The sequence below is a fragment of the Alexandromys fortis genome, unplaced genomic scaffold (genome assembly GCF_014885135.2).
Source record: "Alexandromys fortis isolate MF-2015 unplaced genomic scaffold, M_Fortis_MF-2015_v1.1 scaffold_291, whole genome shotgun sequence".
In the NCBI taxonomy this organism is placed as follows: domain Eukaryota; kingdom Metazoa; phylum Chordata; class Mammalia; order Rodentia; family Cricetidae; genus Alexandromys; species Alexandromys fortis.
In genome coordinates this window covers 892015-917406 of record NW_026068163.1, presented here as the reverse complement: position 1 = coordinate 917406, position 25392 = coordinate 892015, and the positions used below count along the sequence as shown (strand labels likewise).

Sequence of the window (25392 nt, the reverse complement as noted above, 5' to 3'; positions counted from 1 at the left end):
GTGAGAAGACAGAGTGGATCAGGGATCGAAGCCTTTCAAGGGCCGTCCTGACTTCGGTCCACTGGTGTTGGGGACTCCATAAGCCTCACAGCTGGCTGGGAGAGAAGAGGGGAACTCCAGTCAGTTCCATCTTTGCAGACACTGGATCGAAAACATCTAGGTCTGATCTCATGGTATACTGTTACACATTTAAACATAGTATCACCACAAACCTTTCGGCATGGCTACATAGAAACTCTGTAGCAAAGCACCTTATTTACCATAAGGATGAATTCTATTGGCTGACTATGAGCTCAGCTATAGGGCCTAGAGAGGAAGGATCTGTAATGAACGTGAGGATGGATCCTATTGGTGGAGGATGCCAAGTGCATGGGACCTCTTTGATAAGGATGGGTTCCACTCACTGAGAGATGTTGCTCAGGATTAGAGCCTAAACAATGCTCAGGATAGTGGGGGAGGGGTTCAAGTGGAGGCTGGCTCCTAAAAGAATAGCAAAGGATCATGGGTCATTTGACCATGTTCACTGGCATTCCAGGTGACCAGGCACCATTTGTTCTTCTTTGAAGACAATAGGCCCAAGGGATGTGGGATGCCCTTCAGTACGCTGCAGATACATGTTGCTGTTATTGGTTGATGAATAAAGCTGCTTTGGCCTATGGCAGGGCAGAATAGAGCTAGTCAAAAAATCCAAGCAGAGATACAGGGGAGAGGAAGGCTGAGTTGAGAGAGAAGCCAGTTAGCTGTCAGAGCAGCAAGATGTACTAGAGACCAGGTAATACCACCAAGTCGTGTGGATACACAGATTATTAGAAATGGGTTAATTTAAATGTAAGAGCTAGCCAGTGATAAGCCTGAGCCATTGGCCAAATGATTATAATTAATATTAAGGCTCTGAGTGATTATAAGTGGCTTCAGGACCAGGCGGGTAGCTTCCAGCTACACCCATATGATTGCCAATCCTGGTTTCTCCAATGCTTACTCTAAGCTGTGCTTCCTAGAGACCTGCGACATCTCCTCTCTTCCATTCTTTTTGGTATTGGATGCCTTTTCTAGAAAGAGTCCCACAGCAGACAGATCTGGTCCGGGCCCGACGATGGTGGTTAATATTGATTGCCAAGTTGACAGAATACAGAATCACCCAGGAGCCATAGCTCTGAGTACGTTTTCAGATCAGGTTAATCGAAGTGGGAAGACCCACTCCTAATGGGCAGCATCATTCCCTAGGATGGGGTCCTGGGCCAAATAAAAAGGAGAAAGCGAGCTGAGCACCAGTATCCGTCTCTCTCTCTGCTTCCTGACTGTGGTTGCCATGTGACCGGTTTCCATGCTTTACTGGCCATGATGGATGGACCACACCCGCAGTCTCTGAGCTCACATCAACCCTTCCTTAAGCTGTTTTTGTTGGGTATTTTATTTTGACAGTACCCCTTTCCCCACAGCACAATCTCCTCAATGCGGTTGGACCCTCTGAGAACGGCCAAGGCTAATGCAACTGTTGCTGTCCCCACAGGCACTGGTGCCATCACACGGTGACAAGGACAGTGTCCTGCCAGGTGCAGAACGGCTCGGAGACGGTGGTCCAGCGAGTCTACCAGAGCTGCCGGTGGCCTGGGCCCTGTGCCAACCTCGTGAGGTAAAGGCACCCGGGGTGCCCTGCCCTGCCTTGTCTTTCTGTTCCCTTGTATGGTATGACCCGAGGACAGCTCTGGGGTTGGCTGGCTTGATGCCTGGAGAGGAGAGGTGAGCGCAGATTCTGTGTACAGCCGAGTGAGGTGTCCGTGCCACCAAGAGAGGGACGTCCTTCTACCTGACACAGTGCCATCGTTCAGGATTGTTATAGATGCTTGCAGGAGGGGTCAGAGGAGATGGTGAGGGTGGTGCTAAGGAAGAAAGTAAATAAAACTAAATTGTGGGGCTTGAAAATCCAGCTTTTAGAGCTGCCCCTTAACAGCGCTAGTACAACTGCTCCGGAAGCTTCCACAGTCAGTCCTCCCACAACCACGCCCTCCGACAACCACGCCCCCTCACAACCACGCTCTCTCAAGTCAAACCTTCCCACAGTCACGCCTCCAACAGCCTTGCCTTCCCAAAGGTTTGCACTCTCTTAGCCACAGCCACATCCACCAACAACCACACCCCCTTAAAAGCCACACCCACCCTGGCCCCACCCCCTCAAGCATGCCCACTCCCAAGCCATCCTCTTCCCATTTCTCTCACAGCTCGACCTTCCCACAACCCAGCCTTCTCCGAGATTTCCCTTGATGTCTCATTGGCTAACGTTCATTCTGCAAGGCCTCAGCTCAAGTCCCGCAGGAACCTGACTTCTAATCAACTCGGAGGCGGAGGCTTTTGCTTTTGATATGTGGCGAAGAGCTTAGAAGCCAACTCCAGGCGCTCAGCCCCCAGGCAGCTCCTGGTGCGGTTCAGGCCTGGGCCTGCATTCTTCCTTCTGAGGTTAGGGAAGCAGGACCCCCACCCTACCCTGAGTGGATTCGGGGCCTATTCTTTCACTGAGGATCCCAGTTGCTCAGCGAGTCTGGCCACGTCTCAACCGCAGCGTTTACACAGCAGCGTTCAGGTTTCCGTATTTCTCGTCTGTTTCTCCTCCCCGTTTTTCTGAAGCTGTGTGGGGCCCAATTTTGGTTATTCCCATCCCTTGATGCATTCCTGGATGCCTTGATTTGGGCTGGCATAGAACCACGGTGGAGAAAACAGGATACATACAGAACCCACTTCACTAAGCCCGAGATCAGAGGCAAACGGCTTCTCCTGGTAGTAACATGGCTTCAGTTTCTCAAGCCTGGGTCAGCCCTAGACAGTAAGGGGCTGTGGATGTGACTCAGTGGGTAGAGTGTTCACCTAGCATGCAGAAAGTCCTGGCTTCCATACCCAGCGCTGCATAAAGTAGGCGTGGTGGAGCATGCTTAGAATCCCAGTATTGAGAACTGAAAGCAGGAGGACCAGAAGTTCAAGGTTATCCTCCACTACATAGCCAGGCCAGCCTTGGCTACCTGAGACCCTGTCTCAAAATAAATAAATAAAAAGCAAAAAAGAAAGAAAGAAAAGAAAAAAGGAAAAGGAGAGAAAGAGACCCTCAAGGAAGGTTGTTTGGGTGCCTGTAATCCCAGCATTCAAGAGACCAAGGCAGGAAGACTGAACTTCAGGCCAACCTGGGCTACATTGATGCTGTGGAACTATCTTGTACACTGTAAATATGTATTGCTTTTAATGTTAATAAAAAACTGATTGGCTGATAGTTGTTCAGGAAGAGACTGGACAAGACACCCTGACACAGGGAGAATGCTGGGAGGAAGAGGGGTGGAGAGAGGAGTCGGCAGCCAGACAGAAAATAAACAAAATGTACTGAAAAGGTAAATGCCCCAAGCTTTGGGGCAGCACATAAATTAATAGAAGTGGGTTAATTTAAGTTGTAAGAGCTAGCTAGTAATAAGCCTGAGCTATTGGCCACACAGTTATAATTAATATTAAGACTCTGAGTGGTTATTTGAGAGTGGCTGCCAGCATAGGAAAACTTGGCCTACAAATGATACCCAGGGTGGGGCTTGAACTCACGATCCTGAGATTAAGAGTCTCATGCTCTATTCAAGGTAATCTGGGCTTGGGAGATGGCTCAGTGGATAAAGTGTTTACTTTAAAAACAAGAGACTTGAGTTCCATCTCCGGAACCCATGTAAAAGAGCTGGGCACAGTGGCACATGCTTGTAACCCCAGCACTGGGGAGGCAGAGGAAGGTGGCTCCCCGGTACTCTCTGGTCATTTGGGGGACAACACCAGAGGGTAGAGCACTGTGAGTTGCTGGGGACAGCAGTGACTGCATTTCTGGGGAAGGGGTAGGCATGGGGATGGCATCGAGCCGGGAGAAATTAAGAATGAGGTGAGGTAAGGAAGTAAGGATTTGAGATTTTCTTGTGAACAGAGCAAGAGTTGGGCCTGACTGAGGGACGTGGGTTTGTGGGTAAAGGGCTTGCCTCGCAAGCTTGAGGACCTGAGTTCAAGTCCCAGAACCCAGGTTAAAAACAGGTAACCCCAGCTCGGGGAAGGGTGAATAGGTGGATCCCTGAGGCTCGCTGGCCAGCTCACCTATAGCCAGCTTGGCCAAACTGGCAAACCCCAGGCCAGTGAAAGACCTGTCTCCAAAACAGAACCAAGGTGGATGGTTGACCTCTGGCATGCATGCGGTACCTGCACACACGTGCACACACAGACACGGACACACACACAGACACACACACACACACACATACGGGGAGAGGGAGAGATGAATCAATAAAATGAAGTAAAAATTTAAAACGAGGAGAAAGTGAGCAAAGCTCACCCCCAGTGCTCAACACATCTTCCTGACTGTGGAGGTAATGTTTCAGCTGCTCTCTCCTGATGGGCTGTGCCTTTGGACTGTGAGCCCAGATCAACCAACCCTTCCTCCCTTTATGGGTCAGCACTCACGAAGGACCTGGAGACAGGACGGACCATCTGGGCTTCCTTGCTCAGTGCCTCGGTTTCTCAGCTGGGACATGGAGACGACCCCTAACCTCTCTCTTGTTCTGCAGTGGAGAATAGGCTTGTGTCTGTTCTGTGCAGTGAATGTCAGGTGGTATGATGCCACCCTTGAGTGCCTCCACCTGGTCTCTCAGTCAACCACTGACAGTGGTGGGCTGGGTTCAGGAGATCTGCCAGACCTGGGTCACATAGGGACTGAGGGGTGGGTAGCTTTGCTCCACCAGGCTTCCTCTGCCCTTGGCAGCTGGACTCTTTAGCCCCGTGGAGGTCTTTGATGGCATTCCAGCCAACCTTTTCCAGATGTGCAGAGTGGAAGGCTTTGTAGGAACTCTCTAGGGCGTCATCTGCCTCCCCATTCCTCCTCTGCCAGAGGATCCCCTGCTGGCCGGCCCCCTGCTCTGGTGGGGTTGCCTCCTACTCAGGGGGCTGATGCCTGCTGGGCTAAATGGAGTTCTGATTTAAATACTTTAAGATGCGGTCTTTCCTTCCTGTCCCTCCTCCTCTTCATTCCTCCCCCATTCTTCCTCCTTTTTCTTGTCCCTCCTCCTCCTCTTCTTCACCCTGACTGTGAAGTGGAAACTCAGAGGCCCCCATGTCTGGGGATGTCTCCCACCCCTGTGTACCTGAGCTAAAATGGAAGAAGCTGTGTCTGCGTCTGCTGTATTTTCCCTGTTTTTCTTGGTGTGTGGGTGTGGGTGGGTGTGTGCGCGCGGGCACACGTGCACATGCATGAATATGTGTGCAGGTATTCAGTTCTATCTCAGGCCGTACTAGAGTTTCCACCTTGGTTTTTGGGATATGATCTTTCAGTAGCTTCAAGTTTACCAATTTGGCTCCGTTATCTGGCCAGCAAGCCCCAGGGATCCTCCTGTCTCCACCTTGACACTTAAATGTTGTTGTTGTTGTTGGTGGTGGTGGTGGTGGTATGAGTGTGTGTTAATGTGAACAGTCAGAAGACAAACTTTACAGAGCCAACTGTCTTCTTCTACGTTTACATGGGTTCCAGGAATTGAACTCAGGTCTCCAGGCTTGTGTGGCAAGCCCTTCACTCACTGAGCCATCTTGCTGGCCCATGACCAACATTTTTGACGTGGATACCGGGGATCAGGTTCTGATCCTAATCCTTTCAGGCTTTACCCAGCTCTCTCTCCAGCCTCCTCCTGATCCCAGTGTTGTTTGAGATGAAACCTACCTACCTACTCACTAGGTAGCCTGGCTGATCTCAAACTCACGATCCTCTTGCCTCAGTTTCTCAAGAGCGTTGAGCCACCCTGACTGGCCGGTTGCCCCTTTCATCTGACACTGGGGAGGGCCAGAGGCCAGAGACAACCCTTCCAGCCTCGGTATTGCAGTGGAACCACCCCTCCCTCCCTGCCGGTCTTCTGCTGTTAGCCAGGAGATCAATAATTCCCCTCCCAGCGTTGCCTCCCTGGATCCTGCCTTGCTACCTCCCAGGCTGTTCCTCTTCATTGTGTTCTCTGGTGAAGAAGAGGCCCATGCAAGCCAGGGAGCCTGGAAGGATGGCCTTCTTAGTGAGATACGGACGTCAGACTCTTTTGGGTGAAGAATTAGGCCTGAGCCAGTGGCTTCAGGATCATGTAGTATCCAGGATCCCATTAAGAGACCTTATGTTACTATAGGGAGTTCACCTTAGAAGGGCCGAGGGTTATGGCCCCTGCTCATCTATCTCTAGTGTAAAGGTATCTTATTCCTGATGGGAATACCTCTTTCAAATCTTTCTTTAAATGTGTGTGTGTGTGTGTGTGTACATGTGTGTGTCATGGCACACATGTTGAGGCCAGAGGACAATCTTCAGGAGTCGGGACTCTCCTTCTACCAGGCACGTCCTGATGATTGAACTCAGGTGGTCAAGCTTTGCAGCCGGTATCTTTACTACTGCCTAGGCCATCTCGCCAGCCCTTCTAATCTCTTTTAATGCAGCCTGCTTTTGGGGACATATTGGGCATGTCTGAAACCTTCCAGGACAGTCACTGCATAGCTGTGGGCCTGTAACAAGACCCCCTCAGAGTTCCCTTCATGCCCCATTCTTGTGATTTGGACCATATCTTTGGAGGACCCGTGTATCCTCGAAGGGTGTATTAGTATCTTAGGTAGGGTTTCTGTTGCTGCGAGAACATATCAACAAGGTCAATGCGGGAAAGACAGTGCGTATTTCATCATCCACACGAGCAGAGGCAGGAACTGGGAGGCAGGGACTGACGCAGAGGCCACCGCAGAGTGATGCTTACTGGCGGGCTCACCATGGCTTACTCACCTGCGTTCTTACAGCACCCAGGACCACCAGCCCAGAGTTGGCACCACCCACAGTGAGCTTGGACCTCCTATACTAGTCAGTCATCAGTCTAGAAGATGTTCCTTAGGCTTACTTAAAGGCTCATCTAGTGGGGGCATTTTCTCCATTAAGGTCCTTCCTTCCGAAATGACGTTAGCCTGTGTCACGTTGACATAAAACTCCACAGCACAATTAGTTGCTTTCCTCCTGGCTATGACAAAATACACCACAAAAGCAACTCGAGGGAGGAAGTTTGACTTGTGACTCATTGTTGGAGGGTACGGTCCATGGTGGGGGACATGGCAGCAGGAATGTGTGGCAGCAGGTCATGTGGCACCCACAGTCAGGAAGCAGAGAGAGAGGCGATGCTCAGCTCACTTTCTCCTGTGTATTCAGTCCAGGAGCCCAGCCTAGGGTGCCACCCACATTCAGGGTCGTCCCACCTCCACTGACCTAATCTAGAAGCTCTATGATGGACATGCCCAGAAATCTGTTTCCATGGTGACTCTAGGCCCCGTAAAGCTGACGATCAGCAGGAACTACCGCAGAGGGTCTCCGCAGGGTTGGGGGCACTGCAGAAGGCAAGGCCTCTCTGACTGCTCAGGGTCCAGGTCCAGTGTGGAGGTGAGAGGAGAGTGTTATGTCCTGTCCTCTCACCTCCTTCCTGTTCCCTTGAGACAGGATCTCCACTCGATCCTGAGCTAGGCTGGCAACCGTCAGGTCCCAGCAATGCCCCTATATTGACTGGTCACAGCGCTGAGGTTATAGGCACATATAGCCAGGCCCAGGCTTTATACTGGGGATTTGAACTCGGGTCCTCAGGTTTGTACAGAAAGTGCTCTTCCTCACAAAGCCCCCTCCCAAGACTCCAGCTGAGAGCCTTGACACATGGCCCAGCAGACACGAGCACACCGGCTGGTCCCATTGGGGGCTTGAGTTTGTCAAACCTATGCTACCTTGAGTCTGACCGCATTCTCCTCTGGGCGTCACTTTTCTTCTGTCCATCATCTGTCCCTGCTGGGTCCCTGCTTCTTGCTTAGCAGCCCCTGACTCCCTTCCATGCTTCTCTTCCTGTCTGGCCTCAGGTGGAGGTGTACATGGGGTGAGTCCCCTCACAGGGAGGGGTACTTGCAGCCAAGCTTGAGGACCCGAGTTCGCCCTCTGATCGTGGTAGGAGAGAACTGACTCCCACAAGTTGCTTTATATTTTTGTCTTTGGCCAGTGTGCTGGATGGTTTTATGTCAACTTGACACAAACAAAAGTCATCTGAGAGGAGGGACCCTCAATTAAGAAAAATGCCTCCATAGGATAAGGCTGTGGGCAGTCCTGTGGAGCCTTTTCCTGATTAGTGATTGATGGGGGCTCCCAGCCCTGGTGGGTGGTGCCACCCCTGCGCTGCTGATCCTGGATTCTATGAGAAAGCAGGCTGAGCAAGCCATGGAGAGCAAGTCAGTAAGCAGCACCCCTCCAGGGCCTCTGCATCAGCTCCTGCCTCCAGATTCCTGTCCTGACTTCCTTTAGTGATGAACAGCAATGTTGACGTGTAAGCGAAATAAACCCTTCCCCCCTCTGCTTGCTTTTGGTCATGGTGTTTCGTCACAGCAATAGAAACCCTAGCCAGGACAGCCAGAGTCTCGCTTTGTAGCCCTGGTTAACCTATAACTTGCTATGGAGACCAGAGTGGCCTTGAACTCACAGAGATGCGCTTGCTTCTGCCTCCCGAGTGCTGAGATTAAAGGTGTACACAGCCGTGCCTGGCAACTTGTTCACTGACATTGCCATCTCCAGCACAAAGCAGGCTGTTGCTAGTTGTTTACTGACAGCAGGAATGACGTATAACCGAACTCTCTCACAAGAAGTGTAGGAAGGGAGGAGGAGGGAAGCTTATCATCTCTGCCTAGGGGACAGAGGTGCTTCATAGAGGAGGGGACATTTGGGCTTCACAGTGAAGGGTCTTTGGGAAGAGGAAGGAAAGGCATATACAGAGGGGAACCTTCGTGTGCAAGACCAGGAGCAGGAGGCTTTATCTAGCAGGGTGAAACACCCTCAGGTTCCATCTTCCACGGGCTTACAAATTCACAAAGCCTTCTAGATATCCAGGAGACAAAGTCGTCCAGCAAAGAGCTTTGGTCGGTCAGGCTGGTGAAACAGCGCCACCCACTGGTGGAGCCTGTGCCTGACATTGCTGTCCGCTAGGAGCCCAGAGTTCTGGATGTCTGAGTGCCACCAGTCAGCAGCATGGCCCCGAGAATAGGGACCAGAGGGAAGCTGTACTGGAGGGACAAGCTCTCCCCCTGCAGTCCAGGGGTCTGAAAGCAGAAGTCTCGGGCAGTTTCTGGAAGGAAAAGTGCTCCCTGGCACTGGATAGCCTGAATGGAATAACTGGGCCTTGGAACGGTTCCTCCGACTCAGTTCACAGGGCCACGGACTTGTAGTATCGCTGCTGTGAAAGTTTCTTAACATCTTCCTGCCTCAGTTTCCTCATGTGCAAGCCTGGGATGGTAATGGTCTCTGCCTCTTGCCTTATTCTGCATGGGTGTGTATAAACCATCTGCTACGGTATCCCATTACTGAATCTCAACTTACTGTATTAGGGCCAGCGAGATGGCTCAGAGGGGAAAGGTGCTTGCGCCCAAGGACAGGAGTTTGATTCTTGGGACCCACACAATGGCAGGAGAAAGCCGAACGTTGTCCTGTGGCCACTGTATGTGTGCTCTGGCACATGCACGGCCCTCTCTGCACAATAATACTGTATAATTTTAAAATGTTCTGTATGGTGATAATAATTATTTTTTGTGTTCAAATGCACTTGGATGCTGCCCACTTTAGAAAAACAATTAAAGATTAAAAAATATTTTATTTGAGACAGGGTTTCTTTTTTAAAATTGTTTTTATTGAACTATATATTTTTCTCTACTTCCCTCCCTTCCTCTTCCCTCTCCTCCTTTCTTCTCCCATGGTCCCCATGATCCAAATTTACTCAGGAGATCTTGTTTTTTTCCAGTATTAGATCCATGTATGTCTCTCTTAGGGTCCTCTTTATTGTCTAGGGTCTCTGGGATTATGAATTATAGGCTGTTTTTTTCTCTTTATGTCTAAAAGCCTTATGAGTGAGTACATATGATATTTGTCTTTCTGGGTCTGGTTACCTCATTCAATATGATGTTTTCTAGATCCATCCATTTGCCTGCAATTTTCAAGATGTCATTTTTTTCTGCTGTGTAGTACTCCGTTGTGTAAATGTACCACATTTTCCTTATCCGTTCTTTGGTCGAGGGGCATTTAAGTTGTTTCCAGGTTCTGGCTATCACAAACAAAGCTGCTATTGAGCATAGCTGAGCACATGTCCTTGTGGCACGATTGAGCATCCTTTGGATATATACCCAAAAGTAGTATTACTGGGTCTTGAGGAAGGTTGTTTCCCAATTTTCTGAGAAATCGGCACACTGACATCCACAGGGGTTGTACCAGTTTGTACTCCCACCAGCAATGCAGAAGTGTTCCCTTTTCCCCAAAACCTCTCCAGCACAAGTGGTCATCAATGTTTTTGATCTTGGCCGTTCTTACAGGTGTAAGATGGACTCTCAGAGTTGTTTCGATTTGCATTTTTCTGATGGCTAAGGATGTTGAGGATTTCCTTGTGTCTTTCAGCAATTTTAGATTCCTCTTCAAGACAGGGTTTCTCTGTAGCTTTGGAACCTGTCCTGGAACTAGCTCTTGTAGACCAGGCTGGCCTTGAACTCACAGAGATCCGCCTGCCTCTGCCTCCTTAGTGCTGGGATTAGAGGAGTGTGCCACCACTGCCTGACTTTAAAATTGTTTTTAACTAAGTGTATGGTGTGTGTCTGAGTATAGGTATGTCCATGTGAGTTCAGGTGCCTGCAGAGGCCAGAGGCTTTGAGTCCCCAGAGCTGGGTTACAGGCAGTTGTGAGCTGCCCAGTGTGGGTACTTGGAATCAAACTCAGGTGTTCTGGAAGAGCAGTACATATTTTTAATCACTGAGGCACCCGAAAGCACCTCAGAACAATGTTAAAAGGTATTTTATTTCTTGTATACAAGTGCTTTGCTTGCATGTGTATATGGGCACCATGTGTGTGCAGCCTCAGAGTCCAGAAGAGGGAGTCTGATCCCAATCCTCTGGAATCAGAGTTACGGCTGTGAGCCGGGTGCTGGGAAATGAACCTGGGTCCTCTGTAAGAGTAACAAATACTCTCAACAACTGAGCCATCTTTCCAGCCCTCTGGCTACCCATTTTGAGACAGGGTCTGTCACTGGCTTGGAACTCGCAAGTAGGCTAGACTGGCTGGCCAGTGAACTTCAAGTGTCCTCCTATCTCTACCTCTCCCATTCTGGGATGACAGATGCATGTCGCCACATCTGGCATTTTTACATGAGTGCTGGGGATTTTTTAAAATATTTATTTATTTATTATATGTACAGCATTCCTTCCATGTGTGCCCGCAAGCCAGAAGGGGGTGCCAGGTCTCATTGTAGATGGCTGTGAGCCACCATGTGGTTGCTGGGAATTGAACGACCTCTGGAAGAGCAGCCAGTGCTCTTGACCACTGAGCCATCTCTCCAGCCCAGTGCTGGGGATTTGAACTCAGGTTCTCATGCTTGGACAGCGAGCACCTTACCTGCTAAGCCATCCCTCCAGTCCGGTACTTGGATTCTGACCAGCATCATCACTTAAGACCTGGACTCGATGGAGTACTCTGAGGTGCTCAGAGGCTGGGCGAGGGAGGGGCAGTGTGTGTCACAGTCTGTAGAAGGGGCTGTCCCACCCCAAGGAAAGCAGGGGCTCGTAACGAAGCTCTGAAGTGCTGCTAAAACATAACTTGGAGGGGACGCTCAAGAATTCCCACAAGCCGAGCTCTATTTCTGAAATCCAATTTTAGAAACGGCCGTGATTTGTGTGTTTTCCTGTCAACGGGATAGCTCCAGATGCTGCTACCAATTAATTCGTCATCTCTCTGTTTGCCAACTGAGTCACCCCGTGTCAGTGGATTTCAGTGTTGGTGAAGTCATGTAGCCTTCCGTGAAAGGGGGATTGGTGCAGACATGTTTGGGGAGAGCTCTGAAGTGACGCACATGAACCCAGACTTGTGATCTTTGACCATATAGGTATTTTTTTCCAGGCAGGGTCCCACTGTGAATAGCCTAGGCTGGCCTTAGAAATGAGGTCCTCCAGTCTCAGCCTCCCCAGGCACGGGGATCACAGGTGGGCGCCATAACACTGAGCTGGATTTCATTTTTAACCTTTCTTTGTGTGTGTGTGTTCTCGAATGTGCATACACATACATGCACATATGCACAGTGCACTTGCAGCGGCAGAGACTGGGAGTTGGTTCTCTACTTCCTGTGCGAGTCTACAAGATTAAATTCAGGCCACCAGCCCTGGCAGGAAATACCTATTTACCCCTCACACTGTCACACCAGCCCCTCAACCTCACTTGGTGAAACTCCACCTGGAGCTCACGGATTTGGGTAGACGGTTGGCCAGCAAGTCTCGGGAATTCTCCTGTCTCCACTGAGCACTGGGATCATGAGCACACACTACAACACTGGGCTTTTGAATGTGGGTTCTGCAGATCAAACTCATATCTTGTATGTGCAAGGCGAGCCCTTTACCCACGAGGCTGTTCCTTCCCTCAGCCCGGCTTTTCACCTTCTTCATGTGTCTAGTAGCTTCTACTGTCTACCATGGCTGTCCGAGTTTTAATCGGAATGTATTTGCTGAGGGCAAACACCTGCTGCTCCCACAGTATAACCCCACGACGACTCAAGAATTTAAGACATCTCCCCTCAACAAGTAGATGTATTTGGAGAGCTAGAGAAAGGAAGGGATGAGCAGGTTCTGCGGTACACGCCTGGGTCACTACTGCTGCTACCAAACACGCTCACCAGAAAGCAAGCTGGGAAGGAAGGGGTTTCTTGGAGGAAGTCAGAACAGGAACTCAAGCAGGGCTGGGACCTGGAGGCAGGAGCTGATGCAGAGACCACAGAACAAGCTTACTGGCTTGCTTCCCAAGGCTTACTCAGCCTGCTTTCTTATAGAACCCAGGACCAGCAGCCTAGGGATGGCTCCACCCGCCATGGGCTGAGCCCTCCTGCATTGATCACTAAATGAGAAAATGCCTGACAGCTAGATCTCATCAAGTTATTTCCCCCACTGAGGCTCCTTCCTCTGATGACTCCAGCTTGTGTCAAGTTGACACACAAAACCCAGCCAGTACAATGAGCAATCCAGATACTCAGGGGCAGAGACCAGAAGATTGCGTGTCCAAGGCTAGGAAGATACAAAATATGTTCAAGGCCAGCTTAGGCAGTTTAGTAAGACCTTGTCTTAAAGAGAGGGCTGAGGGTGTTTAGAGGGAGAGCCCCTGCCTAGAATCCCCCAGTGAGGGGCTGGGGTGTAACTCAGTGGTAGAGCCCCTGCCTAGAATCCCCCAGTGAGGGGCTGGGGTGTAACTCAGTGGTAGAGCCCCTGCCTAGAATCTCCCAGTGAGGGGCTGGGGTGGGGTGGGGTGGGGATGAGGGCTTATTTCAGGGTGTTAGAGTGCCTGCCTAGCATCCTCCAATGACGGGTTTTGAGGAAGCAGAGTGGTCTGGAAGGGTCTCTGAACCCTGCCTAGTTTCCAGGGCTGCTGATTTGTCTAGAACCACAGAGTCAGTGAGCACAAAGCCGGGGTGACATGTCCACTGTCCTGGTGACCACCTGAACTCTAAGCAGGCTCAGTACCTTCAGCAGCCAGTCTGGGGTGGACAGGCAGGAGTGCCTCCCCACTGACCTCGTCCTTGTGTTAGTTACAGAACTCTCATCAGACCGACCTACCGGGTTTCCTACCGCACGGTGACTGCGCTGGAGTGGAGGTGTTGCCCTGGGTTTACCGGGAGCAACTGTGAAAAGGGTAAGTAGGGAACGGGGCCCCGGCATCTAGGCTGGAGGGGCGGTGGTGTTTCCGTCCTCATCCCCAACTGCCCTGTGCCAGCTGCTCCCCTTTCTACGGACTTTGAGAAAGCAGTTCTTTATTTTCCTAAAGATCCCCAAGCCCAGTGCTCTGGGTGCCGAGGTCCGCCATGTTTGTGGGTCGTGACGTGGGTTCCTATTTGCCTTGGTTGACTGGGTGATGGGGGAGCCTCATGAGTGGTAGCCAGTTTCTTCTCCTTCTGGCTCTGACACACTCAGAACCGGGGCAGGTACTACTAGTTGTTCATGGCCAAACCAATACAGATAAAGTTTAACAGGGTACAATCAGGCAGATGCCAGGGTGCCAAGCTGTGCCTGGCTTCCCTCAGTTTCAGTGGGAAAAATGGATAGACGGGCCAGGCTCAGTCCTTCCTTCCCAATGCCTCAGGGTCCTGGCACAGCCTGGCTCTGGTGCCCACTTGGGCAACGACTCTTTCTCTGTACCGCCAGCTCCCAAATACTGACACAGAAACTTATTGTTACTTATGAAAGCAGGTCCTTATCTTAGGCTTGTCCCACTACTTCTTATAACTTACCTCGACCCATTTATTTTAATCTACATTCGGTTGCGTAGCTCTTTACCTCATCCATACTGCTGCTACCTTTGTGTCTGGTTGGCGACTCCACCTTCTTCCCCAGAGTTCTCTTTCTGCCCGGAAGTCCCGCCTATTACTCCTGGCTCGGTATTGGCTGTTCAGCATTTTATTACACCAACCACAGCAGCACATTTTCACATAGTGAACAAATATTCCCACAACACAGGGTGCTACAAATATATATAATATACACATTATGTTATCTATAATAAATGTATATCACATATATTAATACATATACCACATATGTATTACATATATTAATTCCATATATAATACATATATAATTACACATATAATACATATATTAATATATGATAATTACACACACAAACGACTATGTAGGTACACATGGCTGTGTGCATATTGTGAAGGTCAGAAGTTGATCCTGGAATCATCAACCTCATCATTTTGAGACAAGGTTCCTCACTGGAACCTGGGGCTCACTGATTAAGGCAGGCTGGTTGTTTGGGCAATGGGTCACAGGGATACCCCAGTCTCCAGCTCCCCGGTGTGGAGATGGCAGCCAGTGCAAGCAGCACACCCAACTTAGTGGTCCTCAGGCCAAGGCTTGGGATCCCTCCAGCCCCTTAAGTGCGTGTTTGACATTTTAAATTTATGAAGAGTATATTTGGGCACTGTCCTGTTATAAATCAAAAAGCACCTATTTATGCTCAGTGTTGAAGTGTAGAAACGCCTAGAATGCCTCTTTCAAAGTAGCCTCGAGTCTCCCTTTGGCAAAAAATTAAAATAGAACCAAAACACGGCAACAACAGCAAACCTCAAGACCTTTTTTGTGCTTATGCAACAATCATTCAAGGCCATGCCTTCTTGTGGACAGGTCTTCTATAATGCCTTTTTCAGTGGTTCAGGGAGACGGGAGCACACATCATCTATAACTGAACTCCTATTATAAGATATTTGAGTTATTTCCAGTTTTTTCATGGCATTCCTATAAGCATATTTTTTTTAAAAAAAAATAAAGTAAATCTACCATATACTTATAATGCACAAATGTTTATTTAGTTCTCTCTCTCTCTCTCTCTCTCTCTCTCTCTCTCTCTCTCTCTCTCTCCATATGTATGTGGGGTGCATTGCCTGTGTGTGAGTGTGGAGGTCTGAAGAGGGCACTGGGCACCCTCTACCGCTCTCTTACCTTAAAACTTTTTTCTAGATTTTTCTTTAATGTGTATGGTGTTTTGCTTGAATGTATGTCTGGGCATCATGTGCATACTCAGTGCCCACAGAGGCCAGGAATGGGCAGCGGATCCTCTGGAACTAGAGTTCTAGATTTTGGAGAGCTGCCATGTGGGTGCTGGGAATTGAACCCAGGTCCTCTGCAAGAGCAGCCAGTGCTCGTACCTGCCGAGCCATCTCTCCAGTCCTCTCCACCTGCTCTTTTCAGGCAGGGTCTCTCCCTGAATCTGAGGCTCATCTCATGTGTTCTTGGCTTGGTTTGACCAGAAGCCTACGAGCTCCAGCTATCTTTCTGTCTTGTGCTGTTATGTACTTATTTGCCTGCTGGCTTGGGGAGTCAATGAGTTTCCTTAAGGTTGCTTACAAGAACATGGTAAGGGGTACTTACCATGTATGGACAACTCACTAGTGGCTACAACACAGAAGAAAATGCCTCTCCTTCCCCCCAGCAACCACACTGCCTAGAGATCTTTAGGGAGGGTGGAGCCTCCTGAGTCCCTCCCTCCTTCAGGATGGGGTCTTGATGGCCCAGTCTAGAGTGGGTCTCTCAGGCTGCTGCTGAGAGTCTGAGTCCTAATACTGTGACATGCCTACAAGATAGAATTCTGGGACACTTCCCACCTCCCTCCAACTTTTTCTTTCTTTCTGTCCCTTCCCCTGCGGTGTTCCCTGAGCCTTGGAGGAGGTGACACCGTTGATTCTGAGTTGAGACAATATTGGCATTGTTCTGGAGTCTACCTAGTGCCCACCAGTAGATGAGCAGCGGAGGGAGAAGATCCGCCTGTACACACAGTAGATGAGGGGAGGGAGAAGATCCGCCTGTACACACAGGGACTTTTATTGAGCCACAAGGGAGAATGAAATGGTGTCATTTTTTGGGAAATGATTGGGGAGCAGAAGTTCATGTTGAGTAAAACCAGCCAGGCTCAGAGGGACAATTGGTCTGTGCTTCCTCTTACATCCAAAATATGGATGACACGGTGTACATATGTGTAAGCCAGAGGCTGATTCCAGGGGTCCTCCCCAGGTTTTCTCCGCCTTATTTCTGAGCCAGGGTCTGTCACCAAACCTGAAGCTCATTGTTTCTGTTAGATTTACTGCCCAGTGAGCTCCAGCGATCCCTGTCTCTGCTTCTCCAGTGGTGGGGTTTCAGGCACATTGCTATACACATCTCTTACATGCAGTGCTATTTCATTTGTATTTTAATAAATAAAACTTGCCTGGAGATCAGAGGGTAAAACAGCCACACTGGTCAACCACACAGACCAGGCAGTGGTGACACACATCTTTAATCCTGGTAGCCACACTAGTTGCCATAGAAACCGGGCAGTAGTGGTGCACGCCTTTAATCCCAGCCCTAGGGAGGAGGCAGCTCTCAGACACAGTCTCATTCTGAGATTCCTGGAGGAAGGATCGTCATTTCAGACTGAGGTAGAGGTAAGAGCCAGTGGCTAGCTGCTTTGCTTTCCTGGTCTTCAGGCTGAACCCCAGTATCTGTCTCTGAGTTTTTATTATTCATGCTACATTTGATACCCAATGTTTGGAGTATGAATTCATTTTAAAAAAAAGTTTGCCTGAGACGTTTTAGTCACTGGCACAGGCCAGAGCTGTGGGTGGGGCTGGAGCCCCACCTGACCAGGCTTTCTTTTCTTCTTTCCCCAAACCTCTCAATGCCCTGTGAGTTTTTCAGACAACCAGTTTTTTCTCCCTCTCTCTCTGCGGTGGGTTGAGGGCTCTCCCTGAACCCCTTTCATGGGCTGCTACCAAACTAGATAACTACCTTGAAATCCAGTCAGGTTTTTACTGTTCTACCAGCAGCAATAAGCCTCACATCCTCATCAACATTGTTAGCAGATTTGGTAAGACAATTGGGAATTCTTAAAGGAAGGAGGAATTAGTTAAAAGAGAGAGTTTTTCCCTATATTAAAAAATGAGAAAAACATTATAATGGAGGGATTTGGGTCTCTGTATGATAATATGCTGGACAGTCTGAAAACAGAATGATTAAATGAGGGGATATCTAATTTAGATGAGATTTATATAATGTCCATTGAAAATATTATCAGCTTTATCATTTTTGTCTTATCACTAAAAAAGTTGGTTAATCTGGGTGCTAAGAAACAGACTTTAGAAAAACTTAATAAAACAGATCCCAGAAATGTTCAAATCCAGACAGAGAAATTTAATGGAGACCCAATTTCAGCATTGCATTGTAAGAAGAGAGAGGAACAGCCTAAGGTTTTCAGACAACCAACCATAATATATCCTGTAACCTTACAGGAATTGCCAAATGGCAGGGGTTCTGTTACAGCTGACTGGACTCCTGGGCCAGTGTTAGATTTAAGGAGATTCAGGGAAGCAATAGTCTCATGAGGCTTGTGTTCACCTTTTGTGAAGCAAACGTTAAACTCTGGCAGTTTGTGATAGAATTATTCCTAACAACTGGATAGAGTTGGTTAAAGCTGTTTTAGAGCCTGGTCCACAATTACAGTGGAGCATCTGGTTCAGAGAATAGGCTGAGACTATCAAATAACAGAGTGAAGATAGAGTTAGGGAAATCTCCCAAGATCAAATTCTCGAGAAGGAGATTATATTACCATAGAAAGGCAAGCTGTATATGATGACCACACCCTGGATTTATGCCACACAGCAGCTTTGAATACTTGGCACAGAACTGGAGAAATAGGAAAGAAAAATAGAGTCATTTACTAAAGTTATACAGGGCCCAAAGGAAGCCTTTATGGGTTTCTTACAAAGATTGACTTCAGCAGTAAATAGAACAATATCAAATCTAGAAACTAGGCAAATAACAATTGAATGTCTGGCTTTTGAAAATGTCAATTTTCTATGCAAAAAGGATAATTAGGCTGGTAAAGGCAAAGTCAGCACCTTTGGAGGAATGGGTTTGAGATACAGTTAATACTGAATCTCATGACCGTGATGATGCATGGGTAGAGAGGTGATTTCCAGAGGAAAAATTGAAATGTCAAATGTTATAACTGTGGCAAGCAAGGTCACCATTAAAGGGACTGTAGACAGGGCTCTCCTAGAAATAATGCTGTTTCTAAGAATAGTCTGTTCAGAACACCCCTCCCTTCTGGATTATGTGGAAGGTGTAGCGAAGGTAGGTATTGGACTAATGAATGTAGGTCAACAAGAAATATTCATGGTACTCTTTTGCATCAGGAAACTCCATGAGAGGCCTCTCGCAGGGCCCTAGACCAAATCCAGTGCAATTGTTTCCTGCCATAGAAAAGGAAACTCCTTCCCAGAGCAATGAAAGAACCTAATGACTAGTGTAAGAAACCATACCTCTCTAGATAATAGAGCAGCTATAGAAGATAAAACAAAAACTTCAGGAGAAACCATAAAGTGAGTATTTTGGCAAACTTTATACATGAACAAAGACCAAAATTAAAAATATGAATAAATGTCATTGTCATGAAGGTCTGGTAGACACAGGTGTGGATGTAACAATAATTTCATCAGAATCTTAGCATCCAAATCGATCCCTTCAGGATGTAAATGTTCAATTTTTAGGGATTTGAATTTTGTCTGGGGTAAAGCAAAATGCAAGGTTGGTCAAATGTATAGGACCAGAAAGACTGAGACAGATATGAAAGCCATGTGTAGCTAACATAGCCATGAATTTTTGGGGATGTGATTTTTTTATAGCAATGGAATACTTAGATTAATTATCATTCCCCCAATCTTAGAAACAAACCATAAATTAATGTATGTTTCTGGAAAAATATTAGAAAGTTTTATAAAGAACAGTCACTGACCATTCAGGTTGTACAAGAACAGGGCACAACAGCTGCTGATCTTCCAAAGGCATCAACAGCCCTACCTATAAAATGGTTGACAGAAAAACTATATGGGTTAAAGCAATTGCCTTTAACAACAGAGAAACTGCAGGCTTTAGAACAGCTGGTACAGGAGCAACTAGATGCTCAGCATATTAAAGAATCAACCAGCCCTTGGAATTCTCCTGTATTTGTTGTGAAAAAGAAATCTGGAGAATGGTAGCAGGTCTAAGAGCTGTTAACAAGGTGATTCAGCCAATGGGCTCTCTACAGTCTGGCATTTCTTTACCTTTCCTATTGCCTAAATGGTGGCCTCTTATAGTTATTGATTTAAAAGATACTTTCTTCATTAGACTTTTACAACAAAAAAGACAGAGAAAAATTTGCCTTCATAGTGCCTACTTATAATAAATCTCAGTCTGCTAAGAGATGTCAGTGGAATTTTCTTTTACAGGGAATGTTAAATAGCCCCAACCTGTGCTAATATTTTGTAAGTCAGCGATTGGAAATGATACCTAAGCAATTTCCTGAATCTATAGTTTACCATTCCATGGATGACATGTTGCTGTCTTATTCAAATGTAGATACTTTAGAAAAAAATGTTTGAAGGATTAAAGAAAAATTTGCCTGGTTGGGGATTACAAATTGCTGCTGAAAAAGTACAAAAAGGAGATTATATTAATTATTTAGATTATAAAATAGGTTTACAGAAAATTAGACCCCAAAAGATGCAAATTAGGAAAGATCCATGGCAGACTCTTAATGACTTCCAAAGATTGCTAGGATTTCCCATCTATGGCACACTATTGGGATAGGTCCTGCTGACCTGATTAATTTAAACAAAACTTCATATGGTGACAAGGACTTAAATAGTCTCAGGGAGTTATCAGCTGAAGCTGAGAGAGAATTGGCTTTGATTGAAGAGAAATTACAGAAGGCACATGTGGATCCTGTGGATCCGAATCTTAACTACATTCTGGTCATATTACCCTCCTAACATTCCCCTACAGGAATTTTAATGTAGAGGGAATATATTATCTTAAAATGGATCTTTTTACCACATAAACTGGAGTAAAAATTAAATATTAAAAACTTATGTGGAAAAGGTCTCTGAGTTAATTCTAAAAGAAAAATTGAGACTTTGTCAATTAGTAGGAATAGACCCAGCAGAAATTATAGTATCTTTTAATAATGATGAAATTGACAAGTTATGGGAGGAAAGTGACCTCCGGCAAAGAGCTTATAGTTATTTTTTTGGGAAAGTTTATCCCAAAAGCAAGAGAATCCAACTTATAAAGAGAACTAACTGGATCCTTCCTCACATTGTATGGGACACACCAATAACTGGAACCCCAACATTCTATCCTGATGCAAATAAACCAGGAAAGGCAGGTTAAAAATCAAAAAATTTAAGTAAAGCAGATCAAAGCCCTTATGATTCTGTCCAAAAGTCAGAATTATATTATATTCTTATGGTACTAAGGGATTTTAAAGAGCTTCTTAACATAGTTACCTATTTGCAACAGGCAGAGAGAGTTGTTTTGCACATCGGAACCACTGAATTTATACCAGATGATACAGAATTGACATAATTATTTACTCAGTTACAAGATTCAGTCAGGAGTAGTAGTCATCCCATAACACACATCTGATCCCATACGGGTTTGTCAGGTCCTCTAGCACAAGGTAACGCAGAAATCGATTAATTATTGATTGGAAATGTGCTGAAGGCCTCAGAATTTCATTAAAAAAAAACCCATCATGTCAATAGCAAAGGTTTACAAAAAGACTTTTCCATCACGAGGCAACAAACCAAGGAAATTATAAGGAAATGCCCTACTTGTTCTTTATACGACCAAACACCACTACCTACAGGAAGTAACCCAAAGGGTACTCAAAGGAATGAAATCTGGCAGATGGATGTGTTCCATTTTGTAAAATTTGGGTAAATAAAATATGTACACTGCTTTGAATTCAGAAAAGGCTGATTCAGCAATCACACATTTATTAGAAGTTATGGCCATCATGGATATACCTGTACAAATAAAGACAGACAATGCTCTCGCGTATGTGTCTAAGAAAATGGAACAGTTTTTTGCTTATTATATTCTAAAGCATATTATAGATATATACCACACAATCCTATAGGCCAGGCAATTAGAGAAATATCAAGTTGAATTCTAAAGGATATCTTAAATAAACAGAAAGGGTGCCGGGCGATGGAGGCACACGCCTTTAATCCCAGCACTCGGGAGGCAGAGGCAGGCGGATCTCTGTGAGTTTGAGACCAGCCTGGTCTACAAGAGCTAGTTCTGGGACAGGATCCAAAGCCACAGAGAAACTCTGTCTCGAACCCCCCCCCCACACACACACACAAAAAAATAAACAGAAAGGGATGATAACAACCCCTAGAATAAATTGCATAATGCTTTATTAATTTTTGAATGCAAATGAGACAGGAACAACAGTTGCAGAGAGACATCGATAGTAGAAAAACTACAGAATTAAATCAGTCAATATACTTTAAAGATGTACTTACCTCAGAATGGAAGCCAGGAAATGTGCTCTGTTGGGGAAGGGGTTTTACTTTTGTTTCCACAGGAGAAGAAAAAGTATGGGTGCCATCAAAATTGATAAAGATTCGACTTGAACAAGAGACACCTTTTAATTAGAAGAGATGATGATAGTTCATCAAACAGCATGGTCATTTAATCTGAACTAACCTATAAAACTAACAAATGCTTTTTGTTTGACCAGATATAACTTGTCAAAAGAGAATCTCCTCAAAATAGTGTTGGGGAAGGGTTTTGTTTCTGTCTTTTTAGGATAAGCAAGGCATCCAGCTAAGGAATCTGAAGACCACTGAACAAATGAGACATCTGAAGAAAAAGGACAAATCATGCAAAAAAAGGACAAATCAAGAAAAAGAGTAAATTGGCCTATTAGTATATCACATTTCCAACAGGATAAAATTTCTTAAATCTTCCCAAATGTTTGTTTCTGCTGTTCTCTACAGACATATAATGCAATGGTCTTTTGTAGTCCCAGTCCAGTTAAAGATTAAACTGGCGTTGGAGTTGGAGTGTGGCTCTCTCCTCCTCAAAGCCTAGGCATGTTTATTAAAGTGAAATCCAAAATCCGTGTCTAATGTAAGAAGAGCCACCTGATATGGGACAGAAGAAAAACAAATATTTAAGGATCATTTTATTGATACTAATCTCATAATCCTTTGGTTTTATATTGACTCTTTAACAGCTTTTCTTATGGTATAAGATTTGTAAGATTAATCTCTATCTATCTATCTATCTATCTATCTATCTATCTATCTATCTATCTATCTATCATCTATCTGTGTGTATGCATATATATTGTTTTTTGTACCAGTCCCAGCTGTGATGACTTTGCACGCCAATGGTCCTGTGAAGAAGGTGCAAGGCAACAAGTTTGCAGCCCACTTCCTGTCTGCTCTCTGCTTCCTGTTCCTCTAAGAAGGGAGGAGGCAGGGATTCCTAGCGGCACATTCTCCTACCACCATGGAGTTTCTTGCCGCTGTGCCTTCCTCTCCTCCAGCGACTGTTGCTGGAAACCGTGAGCCAGAACAGATCCCTGTTGCAGGGAGGCTGCTTGTTCTTCCCGGCCGCCCAGCTAGCTTAGACCCGAAATAAGCACACAGGAAGTGTATTATTTGGAATACTGTTTGGCCAAAAGTGTATTTCTGGCTAATTCATATCCTAAACTAACCCATCTCTATTAATCTGTGTATTGCCTCATGGCAATGGCTTACTGGGTAAAGTGCCAGCATGTCTATCTCTGATGGCAGCTCCACAGCGTCTCTCTGACTCCGCCCTTCTGTTTCTCATGTTATAGGCCAAGCAGTTTCTTTATTCATTTACCAATAAAAGCAACTCATAGACAGAAGGACCGCCCACACTAGACCTCTCCTGTCCTAAAGAGCTTCTTGTCAGGTATTTGGTCAGGGCAAACAGAAAAGTAATTGACAAGAGTATCTGAGGGATTTGTAAGACTTGTAACAAGTTGAAGGACTCAACCAGCAGGAGGTAAATTGAACCTAAGTGTGGAATTGTTCTTTTTTTTCCTTTCTTTGTTTCCAGCTGGAAATAAACCTGGGAAGGCAGGAAACAAATCCCCAGAGTCTCTTTAGGGGCAAGGAAAGCCTGGGGCTGAGGTGTTTAGCCAGTGCATTCTAGCATGGAGCTGATTGATTTGAGTCCAAATGAGGTTGCCCTTTCGCCCTGCTTATACGCCGTGTGTATGAGCCTGTTTATATTTTGAATGGCAGAGGGTTCAAAGCCAGAAGGAATTCTCCTGGGAGGGGCTGAGGCCACCCCTGGCCAGTCTGCAGAGCTCAGGGTTTTAGGGAAATGGTTCCCAGTGAATCCAGGAGGCCTTTATGGCTTGTCTTTCATGGCTGCCATTGAAGTGGGACTTGGGAAAATATGGCCACTTATTAAAATGTATGGCAGATGTCGAGGGTTCCAGGCACCGTGTTGGATGCATGTGTCACAATGATATCTCAGATGCACGGTTGCAAGATGCACCTGGACAGCTGAGTAGAGGATTGAGTGCTGGGAAAGAACTGTGTGCTTGAAACACTGCGGAAGCCACAGGGGATAGAGATTGGTGGGTAGGGTTTTCAAAACTCCAGGCTTGGCCCTATGGCTTCTATTTATTTGCACGGGATCCTATTTCCTGGATATTACCCTACATCTTTTTAAAAAATTCATATTTCTTTCCCTCTAGTTCCTTCCCATTAGTGTTTCTTACCATCAAGAGAAGAATCTTCAGAGCTGGGGGCGTGGCTCAGTAGTGGAGCACCTGCCTAGAATCCCCCAGTGAGGGGCTGGGGTGAGGGTCAGTGGTAGAGCACCTGCCTAGAATCCCCCAGTGAGGAGTATGACCAGGCCTTGAGCTCTGTCCCCAGTGCCTCAAACTCAAACTACAAAAATCAGCTTGACTCTCCATCACCTTCGGTACTGCCTCCTCTTTGCTCTCTGCCCTGTTGTGAGCCTGTTCTGCTTTCCCTGACTCAGGCTCTGGCCCTCCAGAATCTTTTCCAACCCATGAGGCCATGTCTCTGCACCCTAGTGCTGGGATCCCAGATGTACCCCACCACACCTGGCTTTTCACGTGTCTGGGTCCTTACAATTGTATGATAGCACTTTACTGATGAAGCCGCCTCTCACCCCCAGCTGCCACAACATTTGTTTAAATTCTTTTTTGTGTGTGTATATGTGTATGCGATGTGCATGTATCTGTGTGTCTTTGCAAGTGTGTATGTATGTGGAGGTCCAAGGTTGATATCAGGAATCGTATTCAGCCCTTCTTCCACCTTGTTCATTGAACAGAGCCTCTCACTCAAACCCAGAGCCAGCCCATAATATATCAAGTCTCACTAGCTGGCTTTCTCTAAGGATCCCCAGGCTAGAATTGCAGGGGGCTGCCACCCCCCCCCCCAGTATTTATGTGGGTCCTGGGAATTCGAATTCAGGTCCTCATGCTATGTGGCAATTGGTCTAGCCTCTGAGTCAAGACCCCAGCTCCTCCTGCACCCACTTCTGACACCTCCTTCTTTAGCATCCCTGGTAGACTTTGTGCCATGGTGAGGACAGAGGGCCAGTTTGAGGGTGTGCAGGCATGGGGGTGGGAGATGAGCTGAGGCCTCAGTTGCCTCATTGCATCTGCCTTTATTCTATAGACACTGACTTGGTGGAAGAGCTCTGGAGCCTGTGATATCCCCATCTCACCCTGAGCCTGTGATAGCCCCATCTCACTCTGAGCCTGTGATAGCCCCATCTCACTCTGAGCCTGTGACACCCCCATCTCACCCTGAGCCTGTGACACCCCCATCTCACTCTGAGCCTGTGATAACCCCCATTTCATGCTGAGCCTGTGATAACCCCCATCTCACCCTGAGCCTGTGATAACCCCCATCTCACTCTGAGCCTGTAATAACCCCCATCTCACCCTGAGCCTGTGATAACCCCCATCTC

The 25392-nt window shown here is 46.9% G+C and overlaps 1 protein-coding gene across 2 annotated transcripts in view; it reads left to right on the top strand.

The window, feature by feature from the left end:
- The window catches only part of Col26a1 (collagen type XXVI alpha 1 chain), a 150168-nt gene that overhangs the window by 34679 nt on the left and 90097 nt on the right, over positions 1 to 25392 (top strand). Inside the window, exons 2-3 of one of the 2 annotated variants that reach the window (XM_050127874.1) lie at positions 1511 to 1633; positions 13620 to 13723. In XM_050127874.1, the coding sequence (XP_049983831.1) occupies positions 1511 to 1633; positions 13620 to 13723 (227 nt within the window). The remainder of the gene's footprint in view (positions 1 to 1510; positions 1634 to 13619; positions 13724 to 25392) is intronic. The other variant, XM_050127875.1, reaches the window with a different exon arrangement.